The sequence below is a fragment of the Triturus cristatus genome, chromosome 11 (assembly GCF_964204655.1).
Source record: "Triturus cristatus chromosome 11, aTriCri1.1, whole genome shotgun sequence".
Taxonomy (NCBI): Eukaryota; Metazoa; Chordata; class Amphibia; order Caudata; family Salamandridae; genus Triturus; species Triturus cristatus.
In genome coordinates, this window is record NC_140594.1 from 1,182,727,686 (window position 1) to 1,182,753,199 (window position 25,514).

Below are 25,514 nucleotides of genomic sequence, written 5' to 3' on the forward strand. Positions count from 1 at the left end.
CACAAGAGTGTCTGTGTTGGCGCTAGGCAGCTCGTTTTAGCACTAGCGCTATGGATAACACAGGAGTGCGTCATATTGTTGTAAATATGGCACATCCCTGCGTTTTGGAAATGGCAGAGCGCGGCGCTGCACAATTTGCTGTAGCTCGGCGCTCTGCCATTTCCTCGTAAATATGCCTCAAAATGTGACATAATTTAAAACTGGGAGCTAAAAATGAAGGGATTTATTTACGAGCCTAGAGCTATATGTCACTTTATTTTACGCATCGGCGGCGCAGAGTGCACACCCGTTTCTATGAGGCCACGCAAAGCCACTTTGCATGCCTTTTCATGGCCTTGTAGATATGGGTTCAGGCAAAGCAGCGCCGGTCGCTTCATTGCCTTACACTGCATCCCACACAACGCCCATAGATCTTGATGCAGTCCCGGGCTTACAAGGACTTGTGAACCTGGGAATGATTCAAAAGCCTTCGCCTTCCCAGGGGAGGGGTAACGAGGAGAAATAACGTTCCACTTCCATCTGCAACAACCGCCGAGCCGCCTCCGGGAGTCCATGAAGAAGAAGGACCTGGAGTGTGGTTTCAACTCTGCCGTTTGGTAAAGTGAGCCCCAACCCATACCCACAGTGGCGGCTCTCCACCCTGACTTTAGGCAGCCCCACCCTCCCTCACTCCCTCTGAATACAGTGTTCGCCTCGCGCCCGTGCTGGTGCGCTGTTACTCTGCTGACTATCTCTGAACAGATGCGTCGCTGTGGCCACGATGGCTCCGACCCTTCGTGGGCAGGAGGACCATGGCGCCCAGGGTACCGGTGGTGATAGGTTTGCACCAAGAGCCTCGCTTCAGAAATCCAGCCCTGGCTAACGGATGTGCCCCTGGCCAACTGTGTGCACTTGTACTACCAGAGGGTGGGACCGAAACCCTTGAGGAACTTGCGCCCATGGAGTGGTTTCAGTCCTGCCGAAGGGGCCACGTCCTCATCAAAGGTATGCGTTATGCACCACTCTCCACCACGGCACCGGCACGTGGCACAACCTCCTACCTGCCTCCTGGAGTAAGGCCAATGACCAACATCGTCAACTGTGAGATCCATGCCCTGACATGGGGTATGCACCACTTGCCACACCTTTGCCCACACATGCATCACCGGGCAGTCCCCTATGGTACGAGGCCCATTAAGGACGCGTACCTGAGGTCTGGATTCTGTTCTGTCTTGGGGCCCCATTTCCTGACCTTGAAGTATGCACCATTTGCCACCACACCACTTCCACCCGCAACAGCCTCTTAGCCACCTCAGGGAGTGTGGTCCACGAGGAAGGAGAACGTGGAGTCTGGCTTCAACTCTGCCATGACTTCACCTGAGGCATGCTCCACGTGCCAACTCTGTTCACCCATGTGCCACCACTGTGCAGCCTTCTTTAGGCGCTAGTCTCATTGGATCAGGAACGCTTTCCTGTGTCTCCATGGGGTCCATGTCCTGAAATTAGGAATTCTCCATTTGCCACCCCTCTCCCGGCAACTACCGCCACTTCCTAGCCTCCTCCGCGTGAGGCCCATGATGAAAACTCGCCTAGGGTCTGGTTCCTTCTCTGTCATGTCCTCGCCTGTGGAAAGCTCACTTGACAAACAAGGACCTGGAGGTCTGGTTTCATCTCTGCCATGTCTACACCTGAAGTAGGCACCCTATGCGACCCCATGTCCACAACTACGGCCATTTCCTAACCTACATTCCGTGAGGCCCATGATGAATCCTCACCTAGGGTCTGGTTTCATCTCTGCCATGCCTTCACCTGTGGAATGCCCCACTTGAGGAGCCAAGACCTAGGGTCTGGTTTATGTCTTCACCTGAATTAGGCACCCTGTGCCCCCCCCCCGTGCCCACAAGTACCACCACTTCCTAGCCTCCTCTGCTTCAGGCCCATGATGGAGGCTCACCCAGGGTCTGGTTTCCTCTCTGCCATGTCCTCACCTGTGGAATGCCCCACTTGACGTACAAGAACCTGGGGGTCTGGTTTCAGATCTGCCATGTCTTAACCTGAATTAGGCACCCTTTGCCCCCCCTGTGCCCACAAGTACCACCCCTTCCTCGCCTCCTGTGCGCGAGGCCGATGATGGAGGCTCACCTCGGGTCTGGATTCAGCTCCGGTATGGACTCCATGTCTTCTCCTGGGGTGCCCTCTCGCTCTCGGCGTGGATGGAGTGTCTCCCCGGCGCCTCTATCCCACAGAGTGAGCCCTTTGGGGCCGGGTGGGTCGTCCCAGCACGCGCAGAGCCCAGTGTTTGTTCGGCCTGGTCAAGGGCTGAGAGTTCATCGCCCCTGTGAGTGGAGCCATGACCCCGGCTCACTGGGCCTTCCATGAATCCTTGGCGTTCAGCGCCGCCAAAGAGCAAAGTTCAGGAACTCTTTCGCCGCCTCTTACTCATCGGCAAATAGGACCCCCGCCCCCCCCCCCCCCCCACTGTCAACGCCACTGCTGGAGGGGCCCAAGTTCATAACACACACACACATCGCAAACACACATAAATATACATACTCACGTAAACACCACGTAGAAACAATCACATAACACACAAACACCACACATAATGCCCTTATGACACACACAAGCACTCACAACAAACGCAAGCACCACACATACACTCATGACACACACAAGCACTCCCACAACACACACACAAACACCCCAGACATCACAAACACACATACATATACACACTACTCACGTAAACACCACATAGAAACAATCACACAACACACAAACACCACACATAATGCCCTTATGACACACACAAGCACTCACAACAAACGCAAGCACCACACATACACTCATGACACACACAAGCACTCCCACAACACACACACAAACACCCCAGACATCACAAACACACATACATATACACACTACTCACGTAAACACCACATAGAAACAATCACACAACACACAAACACCACACATAATGCCCTTATGACACACACCAGCACTCACAACAAATGCAAGCACCACACATACACTCATGACACACACAAGCACTCCCACAACACACACACACAAACACCCCAGACATCACAAACACACATACATATACACACTACTCACGTAAACACCACATAGAAACAATCACACAACACACAAACACCACACATAATGCCCTTATGACACACACAAGCACTCCCACAACACACACACAAACACCCCAGACATCAATAACACACATACATATACACACTACTCACGTAAACACCACATAGAAACAATCACACAACACGCAAACACCACACATAATGCCCTTATGACACACACAAGCACTCCCACAACACACACACAAACACCCCAGACATCAATAACACACATACATATACACACTACTCACGTAAACACCACATAGAAACAATCACACAACACACAAACACCACACATAATGCCCTTATGACACACACAAGCACTCACAACAAACGCAAGCACCACACATACACCCATGACACACACAAGCACTCCCACAACACACACACACAAACACCCCAGACATCACTAACACACATACATATACACACTACTCACGTAAACACCACATAGAAACAATCACACAACACACAAACACCACACATAATGCCCTTATGACACACACAAGCACTCACAACAAATGCAAGCACCACACATACACTCATGACACACACAAGCACTCCCACAACACACACACACAAACACCCCAGACATCACAAACACACATACATATACACACTACTCACGTAAACACCACATAGAAACAATCACACAACACACAAACACCACACATAATGCCCTTATGACACACACAAGCACTCCCACAACACACACACAAACACCCCAGACATCAATAACACACATACATATACACACTACTCACGTAAACACCACATAGAAACAATCACACAACACGCAAACACCACACATAATGCCCTTATGACACACACAAGCACTCCCACAACACACACACAAACACCCCAGACATCAATAACACACATACATATACACACTACTCACGTAAACACCACATAGAAACAATCACACAACACACAAACACCACACATAATGCCCTTATGACACACACAAGCACTCACAACAAACGCAAGCACCACACATACACCCATGACACACACAAGCACTCCCACAACACACACACACAAACACCCCAGACATCACTAACACACATACATATACACACTACTCACGTAAACACCACATAGAAACAATCACACAACACACAAACACCACACATAATGCCCTTATGACACACACAAGCACTCCCACAACACACACACAAACACCCCAGACATCAATAACACACATACATATACACACTACTCACGTAAACACCACATAGAAACAATCACACAACACACAAACACCACACATAATGCCCTTATGACACACACAAGCACTCCCACAACACACACACAAACACCCCAGACATCAATAACACACATACATATACACACTACTCACGTAAACACCACATAGAAACAATCACACAACACACAAACACCACACATAATGCCCTTATGACACACACAAGCACTCACAACAAACGCAAGCACCACACATACACCCATGACACACACAAGCACTCCCACAACACCCACACACAAACACCCCAGACATCACTAACACACATACATATACACACTACTCACGTAAACACCACATAGAAACAATCACACAACACACAAACACCACACATACTTTTGACATACACACAATCACTCACACAACACACAGAAGACCACACATAATACACCACTGACACACACAGGCCCTCATAATACACTACTGTCCCACACAAGCACCACACATACACTCATGCCACACACAAGCACTCACACAAACACCACACATACATGCCCCCAGGCACACACCGCAGACTTCACAAATGAATACAGATACACTAATACACAACGCACACATAATGCACTCACACACTACACAGACACAAATGCCCATAACACACACAAACACCGCACATCCACTCCGGACACACAAAGATACCACACATATGCTGCACACCAATGCACAGTCACACAACACGCATACACAACCCATTGACTTCACACACATATACACCACAGACTACACAAACAACTCACACGGCCTGATTGCAAATATCGGGGTTCAGGCGCTGAAGTACAGTGGCCCGAATGACCATCTCTAGGTATTAATGCCTCCTCCGGACTGCACTATGAACAGTTTTCTCTGTCGAAATGGGGAACAGTTTTCCTGGCCAGAATGGGGACCAATTACTGGGGTGAACAATTATAGAGGATAGAGCTTTGTGAAATGTTTTTGATAGTGTGAAAAATTGTTGTTCAGTTAATAAAAACTTACAATATGACGCATTTGTAAACATTTTATACGTGATATCACTGTTGGACAACTTTATAAAAGCACAATTAAAATAAGGGTTATTCCCGTGATAAAAACACCTAATTCATCAAGTTAAAAAAAAACACCTAACAAACCTGCTGGTAAAGTGCATTGACAAGAAACATGATCCATCTACTACTTCCGCTTTGCCAAAAGTACCCTGTTTCCCCTTTGTTCACTAACCATGCTAGGCGCTATGAGTAATCCCATTCAGTTGTATGGCGTGGCCCACGGAGAGTCTGTGCCAGCCTATTATTAGCCCCTGGCATAGAATAAAGTGAAGTTACCGCATATACAGTTTTAAAGTGCAATGTCCCTTTTGTAAAATCATCTCAAGGCTTGACAGTGCTAAGCCCTAACTAATTCACGTGATTCCAGATGCTCATGTCATGAAGACGCAGCTCCACTCTTACAATGTGTATCTGCCCTTCCAGGGGGGTTGTTCCTAAATTAATAGGATGATAAGAAGTGAAAGCCCTTTACTGTACACATTCAGCTAATTTCCCCTCTGCAATGTCTACAAACTTTAAGAATCTTCTGGTAAATTGTAAATCCTCTCCCTCGCTTTGTGTCAAAAATCATGTGCAGCGGTGTGGGAACACCCAAGTGATGCCCCTTTCACACAAATTAGCACAAAGGAGCACAAAGCGCTCTTTGTGTTACTTTAAAACAACATTGTGATTAGAAATGAATTTGTTAGAAAGACTTTCTGCCACTGTACATCACTTTGTGTAATTCTGGACTAGAGCAAAGTGTTGCTACATCATAGCTTGTGCTCAGCTGTGTGCGTGGGGGTAAAGAGTGGGCAAAGGCGTGTGTGTAGTAGACTGATGAAATTGCTGACTGCTTCAGGGAGAAGCCACAAGCTCCAATCCAGGCTTCCTCCCCGGGCCACTAATGTGTGACCGTGGGCGAACCACATTCTGCCCCTCTATACCTCAGCCCTTTTCAGTTACAGCAAAAAACTGAATATTTTGTGGAAAGGAGTAGACAGCAGAAGTGTGTATAGGAACATTAAACCCACAAAAGGTGATGGGCAGATGCTTGAAATACGTCTACCAGCTGGCACTTGCTCAGGGTGGCATTCCAACCCAAATGTTCCCTTTCCCACCGTGCCACCTCAGCTTGGATCCAGCCATGATATGCAAATCAGTCTTGACTCTGCTCCAATAAGAACAGTCCAGCCCGAGCTGCCAAGCCAGGTGCTCTCTGAACCAGAAGAGAAGCAGCCCAAGACCGGTTTCGCCCTGATTGGAGCTTGTCGGTGAGGTGCAGCTTGGCTCCGGCGGCACAGGGCGCACAAGACCCACGTATGGTCATACCCTCGGCCACGTAGGGTGGTACATCAAACACACGAAAGGTGATGGAGGAACGTTTGCAATTCTACCGCTCTGCGGTAGTCCATGACTACCACAGAGGTTTTCTGATGCTGACAGAGCTCTCACATTGCTGACATAGAGGTGATCTATGAAAATAAGGGGGGCTTGATTGGTCTCTCGTGCAGGCTTGGGGTCTGTAAGTAGGCTTTCTCATAGGGTCTGCTCTTATTTTTGGATACTGATTGAACCAAGAGTAAAGAACTGCAGGGAAGGCGAGGCCACCAGCACCGCAGAGATGGCCAGGCCAGACCTCGGTTGCACAACTGTGTATTTTTCTTTGAACTATATCTCTGGGGCCACCTCTGCTATCTACAGGGCTTCTCGCGTCACATCGCTCCTCCTAGCCATGTGGAGTACATGTCTAAAGGTTCCTCAATGGTTAATCTAATCGACAACATCACTGACTACGGCAACAGACTTCATCATGGAAATAATTTGACTCAACTTTATTAAATACACAGTTTGGATACAATTGCAGAGACCCGGGTGTCAGTGGTGACTCAATGTAAACAGGTGCACCTATCCAGAGAAGGCCAGAGCAGTATTACATCTGGGCTCATTACCACCTCCTCAGATAGAGCTTTAATAAGATCCTGGACAAATCTTGATGTGGACAAATGGAAGGGACTGTTAGAAAGCAGCGAGCCATTGGATAATTCCAATGTGGAAGTGGCTGTTAACAACTTTAATCAGTGGATCACCCAATCCCTGGATAAAATCATACCGAAAAAACCCTCAGCAATTAGGAAGGGAGAGCTGAAATATCCATGGTTTACCTCAGATTTAAGGCTATTGAAACAAGAATGTAAAAGGGCAGAACGTTACTGGCGGAAGGATTTTAGTGTTGATAGGAAGATCAGCTATAAAATCATACTGAAGAAATACAAAAATTCTCTTATCACCACTAAAACTGATTTTTTTGCGAACAAAATCGAATCCGCCGTCAATGCCCCCAGGGAAATGTTTAAGATTGTGAAGCTCCTGACTAAAATCCCAGACCCCCCCGTAATAGCAGATGAGCAGGATACAAGATGCGAGGATATGGCGAACTACTTTCAAACCAAAATATATAAAATTCTGGAGACGATCCCGGTATTGGACCCGGCTTTACATCACAGGGTGCCTCCTTGGGAGGAAAGAAGGGATTGTCCAACACTCTCTGAGTTTGCCCCCCTCACGGAAGAGCTTCTCCCCTCTCTGATGAGGAGTATAAAAAGTGGATCACCACGAGATCCAGCCCCCATGAAAATTCTCAACCAGGCACTCCCAACCATCAGTAAACCGGTAATTAAGATGGTTAACACCTCTCTGGAATCGGCCACGGTTCCAAAGGCGTGGAAAGTGGCCATGGTCAGATCTTTGATTAAAAAGTCGAACCTCAACCCAGAAGACCCGGCTAACTACCGTCCGGTATCTTTGTTACCTGGGATGGGGAAACTAACCGAAAAATTGACAAACATCCAATTGGCGGCATTTCTGGAGAAGCATAATCTTCTCAATTCATCCCAGACAGGGTTCAGAAAGGGACAAGGCACTGAAACAGCATTGTTGAGGGTGGTAGAGGAGGCCAGAAGGATTTTGGACGCAGGTGGCAGCGCTGCCATTATCCTTCTGGACCTCAGCGCCGCCTTCGACACAGTTAACCATCACCTGCTGTTGACTCGACTCCGAAACATCGGGGTAACCGGAAAAGCCTTGAAGTGGCTTAGATCCTTTCTGGAGGAAAGATATTTTCAGGTGTTTGAGGGCAATAATTGCTCTCGCCTGTTAGCGTTACAGTGTGGGGTACCACAGGGGTCGTCCCTTAGCCCCACACTGCTTAATGTCTACATGGCCCCGTTGGCGGAACTAGTCGCTCCGTTTGGCATCCAGTTAATAAGCTATGCAGATGACACCCAGTTGGTGTTTTCTCTGCAACAAATAGACGCCCCCCCCCGAACAATCTGGCTAATTGTTTGGAGGTGGTAATAAACTGGATGAATCTGTCTCAACTTAGACTCAACGGAGGAAAAACTGAACTGATGCTCTTAGGAAAACAAAATATTCCCGATCATCTAGTTTGGCCTGCCAGTATGGGTGCTATACCATCGCCCAAGCCGGAAATAAAGAGCTTAGGCTTCTGGCTCGACAATGTTTTGTCCTTCGAAACTCAAGCCAGAAAGACCTCTGCTGTCTGCCATGGGATTCTGAAATCCCTGCGCAAAATCCTGCCTCAACTCCCTGAAAAAGCAAGGAAGACCGTAGTTCAGTCCTTGGTTCTGTCACGAATCGACTACGGGAATGCTTTATACCTTGGGGCTCCGACTTCCACTTTTAAAACTTTGCAAGTGGCTCAGAACTACGCTGCCAGGATTTTGACTGGAACTAGTCGTTATACGTCGGCGAAGCCAGCTTTAAGATCGCTCCATTGGCTCCCGGTGAAGGAGCGGGTGCGATTCAAATCTCTCTGCATTACATACAAGATCATGCATGGAGAAGGCCCTTCCATTTTGGAAAATATGATAAGTCCTTATAGGCCCCAACGTAATCTCCGCTCGAGTGAACACAACCTGGCAACTATTCCTAGGATAAAGCGAGCCCGCTCGGGCGGCCGACTCTTCTCTCGACAAGCAGCAAGAGAATGGAATGCCCTCCCGGGTTATCTGAGGCAGAAACATATCTTCCTTCACCGAGCTTCCTTGGAGGGGTGCCCTAGGAGGCTGGACGGAGGCTCGGGTCTGATTCAGGCTGGTTCCCTCCATGACTTGGGGTACACCTCCTTCTCTTCCTTCTTAGGGCAGCAGCAGGTCCTGTCCTCAGTCTTGGGGTTCACTCCCTACCTCTTCATGGGACACAGCCAAACATTCTGCCTCTGGTCCCACCCTTCCTCTACATGGGTGGAATGAGCGGGGACAGAAATAAGGAACTCTCTTTTCAAGGGGGCAGAAAAGCTTTTTCTTGAGTGTAGATAATGAACGAAAATTACATTTCCCTGGGGTGGGAAACGAGTGAGAGTTGACTATGTCTTGGTTAGGTCAGGGTTCACCCAATCAAAACAAGCACCTATGGGCTATATCAGATGGGAAGTGATCAGACCCTATCAAGGATTCCAGCTGAGCAGAGTGGCAGTGTTATTGCCCCCCTCCCCCCCCAGGAGGGTGCTGTGCGTGTTCTACTGTTGATGCTGAGGCTGCACAGGGGTTTACCACGGGAAACGTCCTTTATGACGAAGCCAGAATCACGTTGTGCCGTCACAGTGTCGGCAACAGAATGAATGCGTCTTTAGCACGCAAGTTGTTACAACAACTTGCTTTAAGGGGGCACAATGGTGGAGTGGTGTTGGAGTTAAAGTCCAACACCTTCGCTACTGTTGCGCAGACTAGAGTTGTAATAGTAAATTAAACTATTCCAATATCCAGTGCCCGCCTAAGGCAAATTGGTAAAACGACTGGCATGCAGAACAAATGTGTGCTAAAGACGCATTCGTTCAAATGACGGGGTCCCTGAGACATGCCCTTGTGTGGGGTCAGTTATCCTCTTCCAATCACCCTTTGGTGCTCAGAGTACTTCAGTTCAAATAGTGCTCGCTTGTGTCTTTATTGATCAAAACACTTTTCACCTACTCACCAGGCACCCTGTAGTCACCTGAAGCCTCCGCCCCTCCCGGTGGTCTGTGGCCCTTGAGGGCTCTGCGCCTGGGTTGGGTGACCAGTGTGTTATAGTCTGAGCAGAGACGTTTGAAGGTCTGAGCAAAGTGGGCAATTTCCACAGCCCTCCAACTTCCAGGGGGCCCCCTGGGAAACTGAACTTTCTCTCTATTTGACCTCTGTCTATTGCACTTCTCCAGCTAAACCTCTCTGCCTACTGTTACCTACATCTCTGCCCCTCAAAACTAGTGTCATCTTAAGGAATTTTGGGGTCTCGGGCAAGACGTATTTCAAGTGTTTTTGTATGACCTTGTTCAAGTTGTTATAATAATGTGGTATTTTTTAGTGTCATGTTGGCTTGAAATATCTATTAAATTCAAATGTATTCTGTACAGCAGCCCCCAAAATCCTTTAAATGACATTGCGTCTGTGGACAGTTTTTGAGCGCCAGTAGACCTCCCGTAGTTGAGTTTTCAAAAAACTGATTTGCCCTCAGGGATGATTTCCAGGTCGCTGCAGGAAACCAGTGCAGCCTTAATCGGAAGTGCGTAAAGTCCTGTCCAATCAGACAAGGCACTTCCGGCTGTTATTCACTGGTAATTCCCAGGATGCATCGCAGGTGGGCGGAGCTCTTCCATGTAAGACAGTGAACACTGGATAAGCCGAAGGTGCCAGCTTGCATCTGGTACCGTAGCAGCTGGCCTCTGGCAACATGGCCACTCAGATTCAACATTGACTCCTAATTTTTAGGTGGAGTCAATCCAGTCAACGAGCATTTCCTTGAGGTGTGCTTCACGCTGTGGCAACCAAGCGACCAGGGAACTGTCGCTCTGCTATGGTGGACTGAGGTCAAGATGACCCCTGGCCAATCAAGTAATGCTGCTGGGTCATGACTTCTGCAGAACGAGACGCGGGAAGAGTTGAGGGGCAGCTAGCCCATCTCTGTGTATATTCGGGGGTTATTTATGAGGGCTGTTTTGCCCCACGTAAAGTGGTACTTGCGTGACACAGGGTTCTCATTTCGATATATGATGCCACGCAAAGCCATCTTGCGTGGGTAGCTTTGAGTGGCCTCATAATTCATGAGTAAGGTGGCGCAGTGCACATCGCTGCGCCACCTAAGTCTGCGCCCGGGAGGCGTTGCGGTGGGTGTTTCCATGCAACACCCATGGATTTTGACACTGCCCCAGATTTACAAAGTAATGTAAACCTGGGGAAGTGCTAAATCCGTACGCTTTCCGGGTGAGGCGTAACAAGGACAAATATGTTTATTTCTCCGCGTTCTTTCCTCTTTCTATGTGTGTGCTGCACTCTGCAGCGCAAATAGAGAGAGAAAAACACCTCTTAGGATTGTTTTTGTGCAGGAAGGTTCCCCTTCCTGCACAAAAACAAACTTGCATGCAACGGAGGCGCTCTTGCACCATGGTAGAAGGCTGCCTGCGTTGGCTCTACGCTGCCCAAATGGCACCAGCACAGGGAGAAAGGACAGTAAAGCAGCGTATTGCTTAAATAGGGTGCACTGCTGCCCTTTCACGTTGTCGTAGGGCAGTGCACCAAGGTGCCTCGCTGCACTGCCCTATGCCAAAATCCCATAAATAAGCTTCGACCAATCCCTGGCCGCAGTCAGCCTTGAAGTCACAGGTGCAGCAGGTAGAACTGGTTGGTCCAAGTCAGGTCAGCACAAGGAACCCTTTCTGCTCCATTCCTTGGAGGTGAAGTCAAGCCTAGGCAGGTGCTTTTGGCTTTACAATGCCTTCTGCAGGACTGGGGAGATTGGGGGGAGGGGAGATTGGGGGGAGGGAAGAGTGGGGGAAGGGAAGAGTGGGGGAAGGGAAGAGTGGGGTAGAGGGGCAGGCAAAGAAGAGGAGAGACAGCAGCACTGGCTAACAATAAACCCCAAGGAGTAATCGATACCCCTAGATGTGACATAACAGGAGGGTACCCCAAAGAAGGCTCCACCACCTTAGCCATGCACTCTTATGCACTCCTCATACAAGCAGTGGAGCTAGGCGGCACAGTTGTGGCATTCTCCACCGGCTTACACACACACAGCGTGCACGCAGTCTTCCCACTGAGTGAGGTGTAAAACACCTGTACCCCACGACTGGTAATCAGACGCAGGGAACTGGTTCTTGTTCACCAGGACGGTGGTCACGCATGTCAAAAGCAGTGCCACTCTGGGTCTACCCCGATCAACGACACAGTGTAGCGCTACGTTAGTGAACAAAAGACAAAACACAGAGAGCACCTTTTAGGGGATTTGTGACATGGCTGCTGCACAGGAAAACATGCCAGGCCGGCCAGAATGAGAAAATGAGGAGCAGGCTGCCCTATGGACACCGCAGCCGGGACTTTTAACATCGCACCTGCTTCTGAGGTTTATTTATACAAGGCTGCCCTGAAGCAGGGGTAAACAGGTAGCCAAACATGTATGCAAACTACAGCCCTCTGGAAAACTGGGCAAACAAGAACGTACATCCGAGGGACCCTACAACCACACCATACCTTGGCTCCGCCAATCACAGGTGAGGTAACATCACTGGCTCCTCACTCGCCACAGGCAGAGACACCTCCTCCATCCCTGGAGGTACCTACTCTGAAGCGTGCCACACCTACGTTTGGCTGGTTACCAGTGATCAAAGTGCGGGAGAAAAAGTAGGGGAACTGTGGGCGGAGAATCAGAGGGCGGGAATAACCCAAGGATTGGATCAGTGGGCGGAGCCACAGGTGTGGCCAGAATGTGCAAACATCCCAATTTTTTGTATTTGTTTGGCATTTCACTGCCCAGTTTAATCAACCAATGGATACACATCATTATTTAAGGTTATAATGTATTATTGACATTAAAACACATTCACAAAGTGGGATATGCTTCTAATCACAGAATGTCCCAAATACGATGAAATGTGGAAGCACAAGCCATTTGTCGCCGAGCCATGGTGTTTGTCATCAGCACTTCTCCCTTTTTCCACAACACCAGTTCAAACACGAATGGCAAAATATCCTAATTTGCAAATGTTTTCTATATGATTATGGCTCTGCCATATTTGCCTCATAATGCAAGATCTGCTGCATGATCTGACCATTTAAACTAATAAATTGTTTATAGCTCAAACGTATCAAAAGTTAATAAAAAATGTGACTTGTTTTGCTGCGGAGTGGATGGCTTGTTGCAAAGGTTGACTGCTCAGCTTTCTCATTGTTGCATTTGTACTAATTAGCATGTGTACACATGTCAAAATAATAAAACATCAGAAAATATACTGCATTACGCTGCAGCCATTTTTTTTTATAACCAATTTTTATTGATTTTCGGTTGCAACAAAGGACACAGCACCATTTAGGAATACATCTTAAAAGGCAAGACCAAGACACAAACATATCACATTGGCATAAAAGATATACGTACTGCAGTCATTTTTTAATGCATAATTTAGTCAACACTGCGGCAAAATGTTGTCCTCCTTTGCTGCATAATTAATTCCAGTGGCCCCACAACAAGCAAACCTTAGTAAAAGTGCTTGTGAATGAAGCAGAGAGATTGTGAAGTTTGTGAACTTAGTTTGGTGTGCGTGCAAATTCTGCATTGCCAATCCCTGGTGAGATGTAGCTACACCTTCTGAAACAAGGCCAATGGAGGTACTTATGGGTGAGGCAGACTGGCCTCAAGGGCAAGGCCAGCCTTAGCACTGGTGGTGCCCTTTGCATTAACGTTTGTTATTGCCCCCCACTGACCACCTCTGCCATGGATTCCCTCACAACCACCCTTTAACAGTGCCCCTCAAGTCTCCATAACCACACTCTCAGATGCATTTAATTTGATTTACAGCACCACTCATACCAGTGTAGGGTGTCAGAGCACTTGACATCACACACATTACTCAGAGACAATCTATATGTGTGTAAATCACTCTATAGAAAATGTTACATAAGACTAAGGACTACAAGGTGTAGGAGTCACATGACAACCATACTAGTAGGCTGTATAGTTTAATAGGAATTGGTCTGGAGAAAAACTAACTCAGAATTTAAAACGTAATACCATGGTTGGGGGTTCTCTTTAATAATCAGAATTGATTTCTGTCCAAAAGAACACTTTTTGTAACATTAGGATAATCAGAGGATGGGGGAAAAAACATAACGATCTAATTTATACCTTGCAGTTTGTATACAGCTCTTAGATGAAAGTTAATAGCTTACTGTTCTATGTTAGGATTTTAACTTATAAACTGCAAGTAACAAAACGATCTCTCTGACAAAAGCAGTAGCCCACTGACCTATTTACATTATGTGCACTTTGTGAACTGCATGGTACATGTTCTTTGCAGCAGGCACATTAACACTCTGAGCTACCTTTCCATGAATCAAAATGTCCACTAGACAAAATGATTTCTCTCTAGGAAGAACATTAAACACTAGAGTCATCATGACATTTTTATTGTTGCCGGAAATTGCTGGATGCCAGGAAGGAGGCAGCAAGCACTTTTAAAACCTTAATATACTTGCAAACATAATGCCTCCACCCAAAGTCAGCACCCGGTGCCGTCACACCGGTTGCACTGCCCTAGAGCTGGCCCTTCTCAAGAGTCCTGTGACCACAGTGACAGAGTCACTGTTGTTCTAGGCTGTGCTGCTTCGTAGGCCTGCCCGCAAGACTGGAGGTGAACTTCAGTATGGATAGTGGTGGACAAGCCTTGAAGGTTAACCTACACTGGTCATGCTAGGGTCCACCTGCTGGTGCTAAGACACCAGGGCTTCTAAGCTCTTGCGAAGCCTTCTAAGGTCTAGCATGGGATTGTGCTCTCTCGGGAGAGTGGTCTGGTGGACTGGTTATTAAGGCTGAACCTGGTTCCCCAGTTCCAAATTTAGCAGCTCTGGCCAAAGTGCCACATCCTCTCCCCCACTGAGAAAAACTCACACTGCCTTCAACTACAACCCAATTGTTGCCGGCTATAAACACCTGGAGGCGGCTCAATTTAAATGACGCAATAGACACGAACAATATGCGGCCTACAAAAAAACAAACAACATCCTGAAAAAAGCAAACAATCATAGGGAATGCAAAATTTAGCAAACCTTGTGAAATGTAAGCAGGAACAACATGGTTAACTTAATGCTTTTACACTCACCATTCAGAAATCATTGAGTGCTTTTGCCTGAAAAGCTAATGACATGACTACAGGGCCCTGAATGGACCCATTTCAATGTCCATTGCTGATATCCTTACAAAACGTAAGCAGTATGGTAAAAAGACCACATCCCTGGACACAGAGCCGCAGTACACATTTTGTTTTCCAATCCACACTTTGCAGTACCTCCAGGATTGGTACACTAGTTGCAAGCCCCGGGACAACAAAGACAAGGAAAAAAAAATAGCGCTTCACTGGCAAACTCTGTAAAAGTGGCGCTAATGTGTTTGGGTGTGAATAAAATCAATCTGGCCAGTTTGCTACCACTGTCTTACTTTATTTAGTTATTTTTCATATGTTTAACCTTTTATTCCAGATGCTGCTCTTTGAAATTAGAATACGACATTTTCAGCAAAAATTGTTATCTTTTTTGGATCCATTTCACAGGGGAGCAAATAAAAGAAAGGAGAGGAAAGAGTGAGAACCCCGTCTTGAGGTCGGTTTTCAGTAAGAGAAGAACTGCTAGACCCAGAAGAGAGGGAAGAAGGAAGGAGTGGGGGGTTGGGGTGGCCAGCTGAAGCGGCAGAGCAGAAGTGGACACTGTTTTTTCTTCTCTGAGCAAGAAGGAAAAGACAAGAGTCCTGTTACTTCTCTGCCGCTCGTCCTCCAACGAACGCCAGGAACGCGGAGCTTTATTTACAGGCAATGGTGAATTCTTGCGTCCTGGGACGCATTTTCAAAATAAAAAAGTAGGGGAACGGAATCCTTGGAATTGAAGAAGTAGGGGCACGCCATGCCCTGCCGTTCCCGCCTACTTCGACCACTGCTGGTTACACACTGAAAGGTGTGAGGGCCACAGGGACATGTTAGCGGGTGTGTGGTCAGTCAGTGGGTGAACCTGGACAACAGATGCCCTCTCCAAAGCATGAGATTTGGATGGACCAATCCATGAGCAGGTCTGACTCCCTGGGCTGTGAGGCGGGAGCCCGCGCGCGCGGTGCCTCGGCCTATAGGATGAGTCCTTCACTCTTTACTCATACAAAGCTCATCAGCTACTCACTGGCTTCAAAGGAGTCCGCGGATCTGGTATCAGCTGCCCCCCTCCATCCTCTGTGCCTCGTGTCGGTGATAGTAGGCCCCATGGAACCTGTCTGCCAGTCGCCCAGATGTGGCCAAGGGTAGACCGTCCAGCAAATCAGTCCGAAAGGTTCTAGTCCAGCCTCGAGAAAAAGACCCCTTGGCTGTCAAGACCCCGCCAGCAGGAGTCATTCTCTGGTCTCTGCGCCCAAGGATCACTGTTTTGGTCGGATCCAAGGGATTGCATCCCAGAATGTCATACCTCCAAATAGTGTCTGACATACTGTTACGTTTGACTTATGTCCACCCCTGGACACCGTTCACACTGCGCGTCCTAGTGTCCCTGCGCGGGCACCATACCTTCAGTGAGGTCACAGTTAACAGCTGATCACCGAACTGACAGGACGTAATTCGCTCCGCCCTCTGTAGGAGAATGTGTTGGCATTCATAATTAAAAGAACTAACTTAATCATTATTGAGTCGGAGTTCTTAACAATGTGGCGACGAGCGCCAACACGGAACCCACAGAGTTTTGAAAAAAAAAGAAACTAAGAAATTTTAAAGCAGAGGAGAAATAAAATAACCTGAAGCAGCAAGGTACAGAAAAATAGATTTTCTTCACGGAAATGTATGTCGAGTTATGAATGAAAAATGAAGATATACATCAGTGAATTCTTCAAATTTAATTCAACCATCGCATTGAGCTTCTGAGGTGGTGAATGAGGTACGAAACTGAAAGCAAAAGGACCATGAAACACTAAGGTAATTAACTATCTGCAGATTGAAGTTATAAATTACCAACTGTCATCTCATCTGTGGAGAACTTACCAACTGTCAAACCAACGACATTCTCTGCTCTCTCAGCTGATAACACGTCATCGCGCTGTGACGTCAATAGCGTGCCGCCATTTTGACTTGACTTTCACACTTTAATGCGCGGTCTAGTGTTCCGCTACATAAAGACTCCATTTTGAACGGCACGCATTTTGGAACAAGTCTTTGCAAATAATTAAATACGCCTCCTGCGCTTCAAAGAGCAACAGCGGAATGCAACGAAGTACCGGCGAAAACGTCTAACTCCTAATGACTTCTGCGCTTCGAGGACTCTGGCTGCAGCGCATGTGTGGAATTGCAGTAGGTGGAAATATAGAATGTTATTTAAGGAAAATATCTCACAAGCTTACATGAAAACGCAGATCACTAAGAAACTGTTCACTTCTTGATCTCAGGCATTCAGTGGTGGTATTGACACATTGAAAACATAATAGCAAAAAAAAAATAGTGGGAGTTTGGAATAAGTTTAAACCAAGAGCGAATAAACTTCTAGTAGCACAGCTGGAATATTTAGTACCTGCCTACATTTACATTGTGAAATACACCTACCTTTAATTGCCAAACTTCCGCAAGCTAAAACATTTATCGTTTTTTCTTCTGAACATAATGGCATCAGGGTGTGTGTGGAATTTATCGCCTCCTGAAACCTTCCTACGTGCTGGGGGAGAGCTTGCCCTCAAGTGGGAGGAAGGGAGAGAATATTTTTTGAATTATATTTCCACATTAGAAGAGGATGATGAGGTGAGAGCAGAAAGGAAGTATAAAATGCTCATGCATTGTTTAGGGGCAGGTGTTATAAAAGTATACAACGCAATTAACAAGAAAGTCAGAGCTGAAAATGAGGGTGACGTTTTCACTAATGCTATTGATGATCTAAACACGGTTTGCGTCGGAGTAGACCGTTACAAGTTTTTTCACAGAAAACAAGGTGAAAGAGAATCTATTGATGACTCTGTGTCTGCGTTAAAAAACCTGGCAATAAACTGTCGCTTCGGAGCTTTACATGACGAGTTCATTCGAGATCAGATAGTAATGCAAGGATCTAACTCAAACATACAGGATAATCTATGGGCGAAAGGGGAATATCCTTTACAGAACATTATTGACATCGCTAGAAAAGCAGAGCTTATGGGACGTTGTGCTAAAGCGGTTCTTTCTGAGTCTAAAGAAAAGAAAGACAGTGACACGGTAAGCAGAGTGTCAGAGAAAAAAAACTTTAACAGACAAAATGCTAACCAAAGAAATTATAAATCGACTTACAAGAAAAAATGAAACTAGAAACTGGGTCCACTGTTACCGTTGTTTGAGTACATCACATTTAGCTAATGACCCTAAATGCCCTGCTAAAGAAGTGAAGTGTACACATTGCGGGGTAAAAGGACATTACGTAAAAGCTTGCAATAAAAGAAAACCTCAAAAAGTTAAGATGGTAGAGTACAGTGATGATTCCAATGAGAATGACATTGACAACGATGACATCAATATGTTTGTGCTAAATATAGATGATGAAAAGGATGAAAATGTGAATGAAATAAGCACAATGAAAACGATCACTAAAACTAAAAAACCTATATGTTGTATGTTGATTGGAGGTATAAAAATCGACATTGTCGCAGACTCAGGGTCACCATACACAATAGTCAACAAAGGTGTTTGGAAAGAAAAAGTCGAACAAAAACTCGGAAGTAATTTAGAAAAACCTGACATAAAGATCAGATCGTTTACAGGAGAACCCATTGATGTCTGCGGGTATAAAAAATTGAATTTTATTTACAAAGGGCGTGAAACAGAAGGCAACTTATATGTTTCAAAAGTTGGACCATCTGTATTGGGATGGATGGATCAGGGTAATCTGGGCATCATCCTAGACCCAAGCAAAGATGAACACGTTTTAAGTCGATTTGAAAACAAGGATTAAGCGGATTCCTTACTCAAAAAATACCCAAAAGTATTTAGTGGTACGGTAGGAGAGCTCAAGGGTTATCAGCACAAAATCAAACTCAAACCCGTGACCACACCAGTAGTACATAAAGCAAGGAATATTCCGTTTGCCATCAAAGATGAAGTGAAAGCACAATTAAACCAGCTCTTGGATGAAGGAATAATTGAACGAATAGATCCTTCGGAGTGGGTCGCACCCCTAGTAATCGCGAAACGAGCCAACGGAAAATTGAGGCTCTGTGTTGACTTAAGAGATTTAAATCAGAACATTATCATGGAGCAGTACCCTCTGCCAAAAATAAATGAAATGTTGGCCACAACTAAAGGTGTTAAGTGGTTCTCAACGGTGGATCTCAAATCAGCATACCACCAGGTGCCCTTACATCGTGACAGCAGATCTTTGACGACATTCATTACACCACATGGGTGTTTTAGGTTTACCAGAGTACCTTTTGGTTTGGCCTCAGCGGCCGCAATGTTCCAGAGACTCATGAACAATATTTTTGAAGGAGTTGCTGGAATTTTGCTCTTCCAGGATGATATCCTGATTATGGGCAAAACAAAAGAAGAGCACGATAGCAGAGTTGAACAGGTTCTAAAGATACTTGACAGTAAGGGACTCACCGCATTCCGTGAATTACCTGGGCCATCAAATAACTGGTAATGGAATCAGTCCTAAAACAGAACTAATTCACGCTATAAAAGACTCTCCAGTACCAGCAAACAAAGATGAATTAAGATCGTTTTTAGGTTTGGTAGAGTTCTACTCCAAATTCATCAGAAGCTTTGCATTAAAAACATATGCTCTTAGACAACAACTTAAAATGAAGAACAAATTCGAATGGAATGATGACTGTGAGGCAGCCTTCCAAAACTTGAAGACAGATATGTGCATGGCTTTACCCCTACAAGGCTATGATCCTGCATTACAATATTACGTAACAACTGACGCAAGCAATAGGGGTTTAGGCGCAGTTCTAACTCAAAAAGACTCCAAGGGGGTCGAGTTCACGGTTGCTTTTGCCTCGCGCTCGCTAACGCAAGCAGAGGAAAAAGTCTCTGTGATTGAGGGTGAAGCACTAGCATGCGTGTGGGCACTGGAGCATTTCAGACAGTACATTTGGGGAAGAATGGTTAATTTATGCACTGACCACAAACCCCTAACTAAGGTACTCACCACTAAAGGATTATACACTGCATCCCCGAGATTGGCAAGAATGTCCGTACGCCTATTTGATTTTGTGTACAAAGTTCATTACCTTCCTGGTGTGAAGACTGTTGTAGCGGACTACCTTAGCAGAATGCCAATGAAAAATAAAGAAACTGCACACAACGAAAATGAAGAAATGTGTATTGCGAACGTCTTAGAACAAAACAGCGGAATTGGAAGGAATGAGTGGTTCATTGAACAGACAAAAGACAACACGATCAGTCAAGTTTTGGAAAAAATCAATGAAGGATGGTCTGCAAAAAACAAGCTACCAGAACCGCTCAAGCACTTCTGGGAAGTCAAGGATGAATTGTCCCTAGAAGACGGATTCCTGCTAAGAAGTGGGAGATTTGTACCACCAGAGTCGTTACGTTCTAAAATACTTGGAATATGCCATGAAGGGCATCTTGGTATTGCTAAAACAAAAAGCAGAGTAAAGAATATGTACTGGTGGCCTGGGGTTAGCACTGAGGTTGAGAGAACGATCAGAGAATGCAAATTGTGCATGGATGCTGATAAAACACAGGTTGTGTTTAGACCGCCGTTACAACCCATAACCTCCCCCTCCATGCCCTGGGAGAGAATAGGGATTGATGTAATGGGGCCAGTTTCTGTGGAACTAGAGCAATGCTATTTAGTAGTGATAAAAGATCACTTCACCAAATGACCTGAGGTTAAAATTACTAACAAACCAGATGCACATAGTATTGTAAGATTCATGGATGAAACTGTTGCAAGGGAAGGTCTTCCCAAACAAATAATAAGCGACAAAGGTGCGCAATTCACTTCGGATTTGTTTCAAAACTACATTCAAAGACATAACATCAAACATAAGACGACGTCTGTCTATCACCCAGCAGGGAATGGTGCTGTTGAAAGATTTAATAGGGTATTGAAGGGCACTGTCAAGTTGGCAATAAATAATAACCTTAACTGGATGCAGGAAGTCTTAAGAACGGTGTGGGCGTACCGAATCACACCACATGAAACGACTGGACACAGTCCATTTGAACTCATGCGCGGTAGGACACCGCTTTCAAGAGACAATGTGGGCTGGTTGAAAGCAGCAAAAAGAGTAGATTGGTCAACAAGAGAAGTCAGGGAGAGACTTACACAATCTCAGCACAAAACTAAGGAACACTACGACAAAAAACACGGATGTAAATATGTGGAACTCAAGGTGGGAGACCTTGTCAAAGTAAGGAGAAGTGGGCATGTAGGCAAGACACAGAACAGGTATACATCTCCCTTGTCTGTGCAGAATGTATTTTGTAATTCAGCACTTCTGAGTGACGGAAGAGTATGGCACTTCTCCGCCCTTTCAGCATACAAGTATCCGGCTAAAGGAAAAGAAGATCCTAGACAGACAGTTTCCATGGAGAACTCCAGTTCTACTGCCAAACACAAGAGGACAACCTTTGACTATTCAGACTGTGAGTCCGACTACGAGTTTCCTTTACCATCGACACCATCTGTGAACAACAACTCAAGATCAATCCTGGCACATTCTACAGGTACAATGTTTAACCTGGTTCTACGAGGCCCAGGCGCATGTTGCCACCTACGCCACCTGGAGAGACATCACCGCAGGTCAGCAAGAGCCGGGCAGGAAGGTTGTTAGGACCACCTGTCAAACTGAAAGACTTTGTCTGTGAGTGTTCCTCACGGCGCCAGGAACTAACCCCCTCTATCCACATTTTGTTTTTGTGTTCTCAGTTGCAAAAGGGGAAGATGTGTTACGTTTGACTTATGTCCACCCCTGGACACCGTTCACACTGCGTGCCCTAGTGTCCCTGCGCGGGCACCATACCTTCAGTGAGGTCACCAGCTGTTGGCTGTCCGTTGACAGTTAACAGCTGATCACCGAACTGACAGGACGTAATTCGCTCCGCCCTCTGTAGGAGCATGTGTTGGCATTCATAATTAAAAGAACTAACTTAATCATTATTGAGTCGGAGTTCTTAACACATACTTACGGGGAGAGGATGTGGCCAAACGGCTTGAGTGGAAGAGCTTGAAGCTGGGGAACCGGCCCTTGTCTCAACAAGGGCACTCAACATCCTGTGATTCTGGGCAAACCACTTAATCTCCCCGTGCCTAACAAAAACATGGATGTGTCCTCGTGTGACCAACTGGTGCTATGTAAAGCACTCTGATACCTTCAGGTCTAGTTTGCGCTATATAAAACTAAAAAAAGAAATATCTATATTGTGCCCTAAACATCATTCATAAAAATACTGCCCCAGTGGGTGTGGATTTTCTGTTATTAACACCAACAGGGGCATATTTTTGTACACGTTATTTACTTGTGTCAGATGATATACGGGTACTAAACCTCCTGAGACTGTACCTCAAACTGCCTCTTAGGAAAATTCCCGGACTTACACATTCATCCACCAGTCACTTCCCTCTCTGCGACTGCACGAACGTCACATCCAGTGGCGGCTCCTCCATAGGGGCGTTTGGGCGCCGCCCCCCTGCTTTCCCGCAGTGCGAGAAGGCAGAAACATAAATGGTAATAACTACCATTTATGTTTCTGCCTTCTCGCACTGCGAGAAAGCATAATTGCCTGGTTGGGGGTGGGCGGTTCTGGTTGAGGGCAGGGGGGAGTGGCTTGCCCACTGTTGTGCATAGGGACTGTTTGGCCGGCCCTGGGGCTGATCAAACAGTCCGTATGCACAACACTGGGCAAGCTACTCCCCCCCTACCCTTGAGCAGGACCGCCCACTCTCCCTTCTCTCTATGTAGGCTGCTGCATGGAGAAAATGGCCCAGGTGGGGCGCGCTGAGATTCGCCTGGAGAGTTCTGATTGGAGGAGGGGAGGGAGGGAGGCTGCGTGTCCGATGACGCGAGGAGAGCTGCAGCCAGCCGGAATTGAAGAACGCAGGGCGGGAGTCCTGTGACGCTGCTGCTCCTGTTCACAAACTGAAGAGCGCCAACGCTGGACTCCGGCCCAGGAGCAGAGGCCGGTCAGGTAAGTTTTTATTTTATTTTAATTTAAAACTCCCCCTGTCCCCACCCGAGTCCACCCCCACATCGAGTATTGTAAGCCGCGACTGAAGGAGGCGGCTTTCACCACTTGTACCAATGGCACTTTAAGCGTTCACACTGATGGCGATCTGTAAAGGCTCTGTAGTGTGTGATGTTCACAAACAAACCTTGGGAGACGACGCACACGAAAGATAGTCAATGCACGTGGGTGTGGGGTTTCAGCTCAGCTCTTCTTTTTACATTTAGAACTTTTTTTGCAACTGGCACAGCAACTGCTACCTGTTTGTCTTGGACGCAGCTGTGGTGGGTGGGAGGACGGAGCACAGAGATGAAGAGACAGCAGGTGATTAAATCCATTAATCGGATTTATGGTGGTTATTTGTGCGGCACTGGAATGTGTTTATGGCAGCACCGGTATGCATGGGATGACGAAGACGGCGGGATCGTGACATTTCACAAGACTGGCCTCAGTGTGTCAGGAGTGTGTTTGAAGGGACAGGTGTGTTTATGATTTCACACGCGCTGCTTGTGATGGGGCAATTAGGCTCAATCTGGGGCTTTATCTCACGGGGTGGGTTGTGATAGGGGACCTATGCACTGGTACGTTTATGTGTGTGTGTATTCATTCCGTTGTATAAACTGGGTGTCGTAGCACAAGCGATGTAGTGTGATTGCACAAGTGCATTTACATATGTCTGAATTCACTGTATATTTATAGTGCCAGAAGTGTTTACAGGATAGCGCCTACCATCACTACAGTGCTTAGAAAGGGACATATGTTTGTGCATGACATCACTTATAGATTACCCCCACCCCCCTGTTTTGCCAGCCACGACTGCATAAGCCCTCCGATGCCCCTTGACCAAGTTTGCGCTGTATAAAAACTACAAAAAAGGCCGTTGACCTGCCTTTCAGGTTAGCACATTATGTTGTCTTGCTCAAAAAGATCATTATATGCAAAGGGCTGCAAAGCGTTTGAAAATGATACCAATTTGTCACCCTTGAGTTTAATTTCACTTTTCATAGATCTTCACTCGTTTATTTATTTTGCATGTTTGTTGTCAGTTTTTGTCTCAGTCAAGGTTTGCTAACTAACATACATCGACACAAAAGTTGCCTGGATTTCCGCCCTACCACTTTCAAATGTCACCAGCCGCCACTGGTCACATCTGCCGGACCCGTTGAATCACTCGGGTCTCACTCAGGGAGTCACGGGTCTCACACATCTAAAAAAAAAGGCACCGCACAGGGTGAGTCTGGTCAAGAGTGCAGACCACACAACAGCACTGTGGAAGACTGAGAAGTAACAGAGTAAAGATTGTTAACCAATTATAGAAGACAGGAACGATGGGAGCTCACTGTATACAACAGAGAGTCCTAAGAATACAGGAATGATGGCTCCGCCATATACAACGAGTGACAGAGGAACGCAGGAATGTTGAGAGCTCCACTGTATACAACGAGTGACAGAGGAACGCAGGAATGTTGAGAGCTCCACCGTATACAACGGAGAGACAGAGAAGGACAGGAGTGTTGGGAGCTCCACTGTATACAATGGAGTGACAGAGGAACGCAGGAATGTTGAGAGCTCCACTGTATACAACGGAGTGACAGAGAAACGCAGGAATGTTGAGAGCTTCACCGTATACAACGGAGAGACAGAGAAGGACAGGAGTGTTGGGAGTTCCACTGTATACAATGGAGTGACAGAGGAACGCAGGAATGTTGAGAACTCCACCGTATACAACGGAGTGACAGAGAAACGCAGGAATGTTGAGAGCTTCACCGTATATAACAGAGAGACAGAGAAGGACAGGAATGATGGGAGCTCACTGTATACAACAGAGAGTCCTAAGAATATAGGACTGTTGAGAGCTCCACCGTATACAATGGAGTGACAGAGAAACGCAGGAATGTTGAGAGCTCCAC

At 46.5% G+C, this 25,514-nt stretch overlaps 1 protein-coding gene across 2 annotated transcripts in view; it reads right to left on the reverse strand.

Annotated features, from left to right (window-relative positions):
- The window catches only part of SLC51A (solute carrier family 51 member A), a 151,949-nt gene that overhangs the window by 81,761 nt on the left and 44,674 nt on the right, over nucleotides 1–25,514 (reverse strand). The window contains exon 1 of one of the 2 annotated variants that reach the window (XM_085635981.1): nucleotides 2,122–2,317. The exons of the other annotated variant lie outside the window; for it this stretch is intronic. Within the exon in view, the coding sequence (XP_085492107.1) occupies nucleotides 2,122–2,156 (35 nt within the window). The 5' untranslated portion in view covers nucleotides 2,157–2,317. Of the gene's footprint in view, nucleotides 1–2,121; nucleotides 2,318–25,514 lie in introns of those variants that run through there. 2 annotated transcript variants of the gene reach the window in all.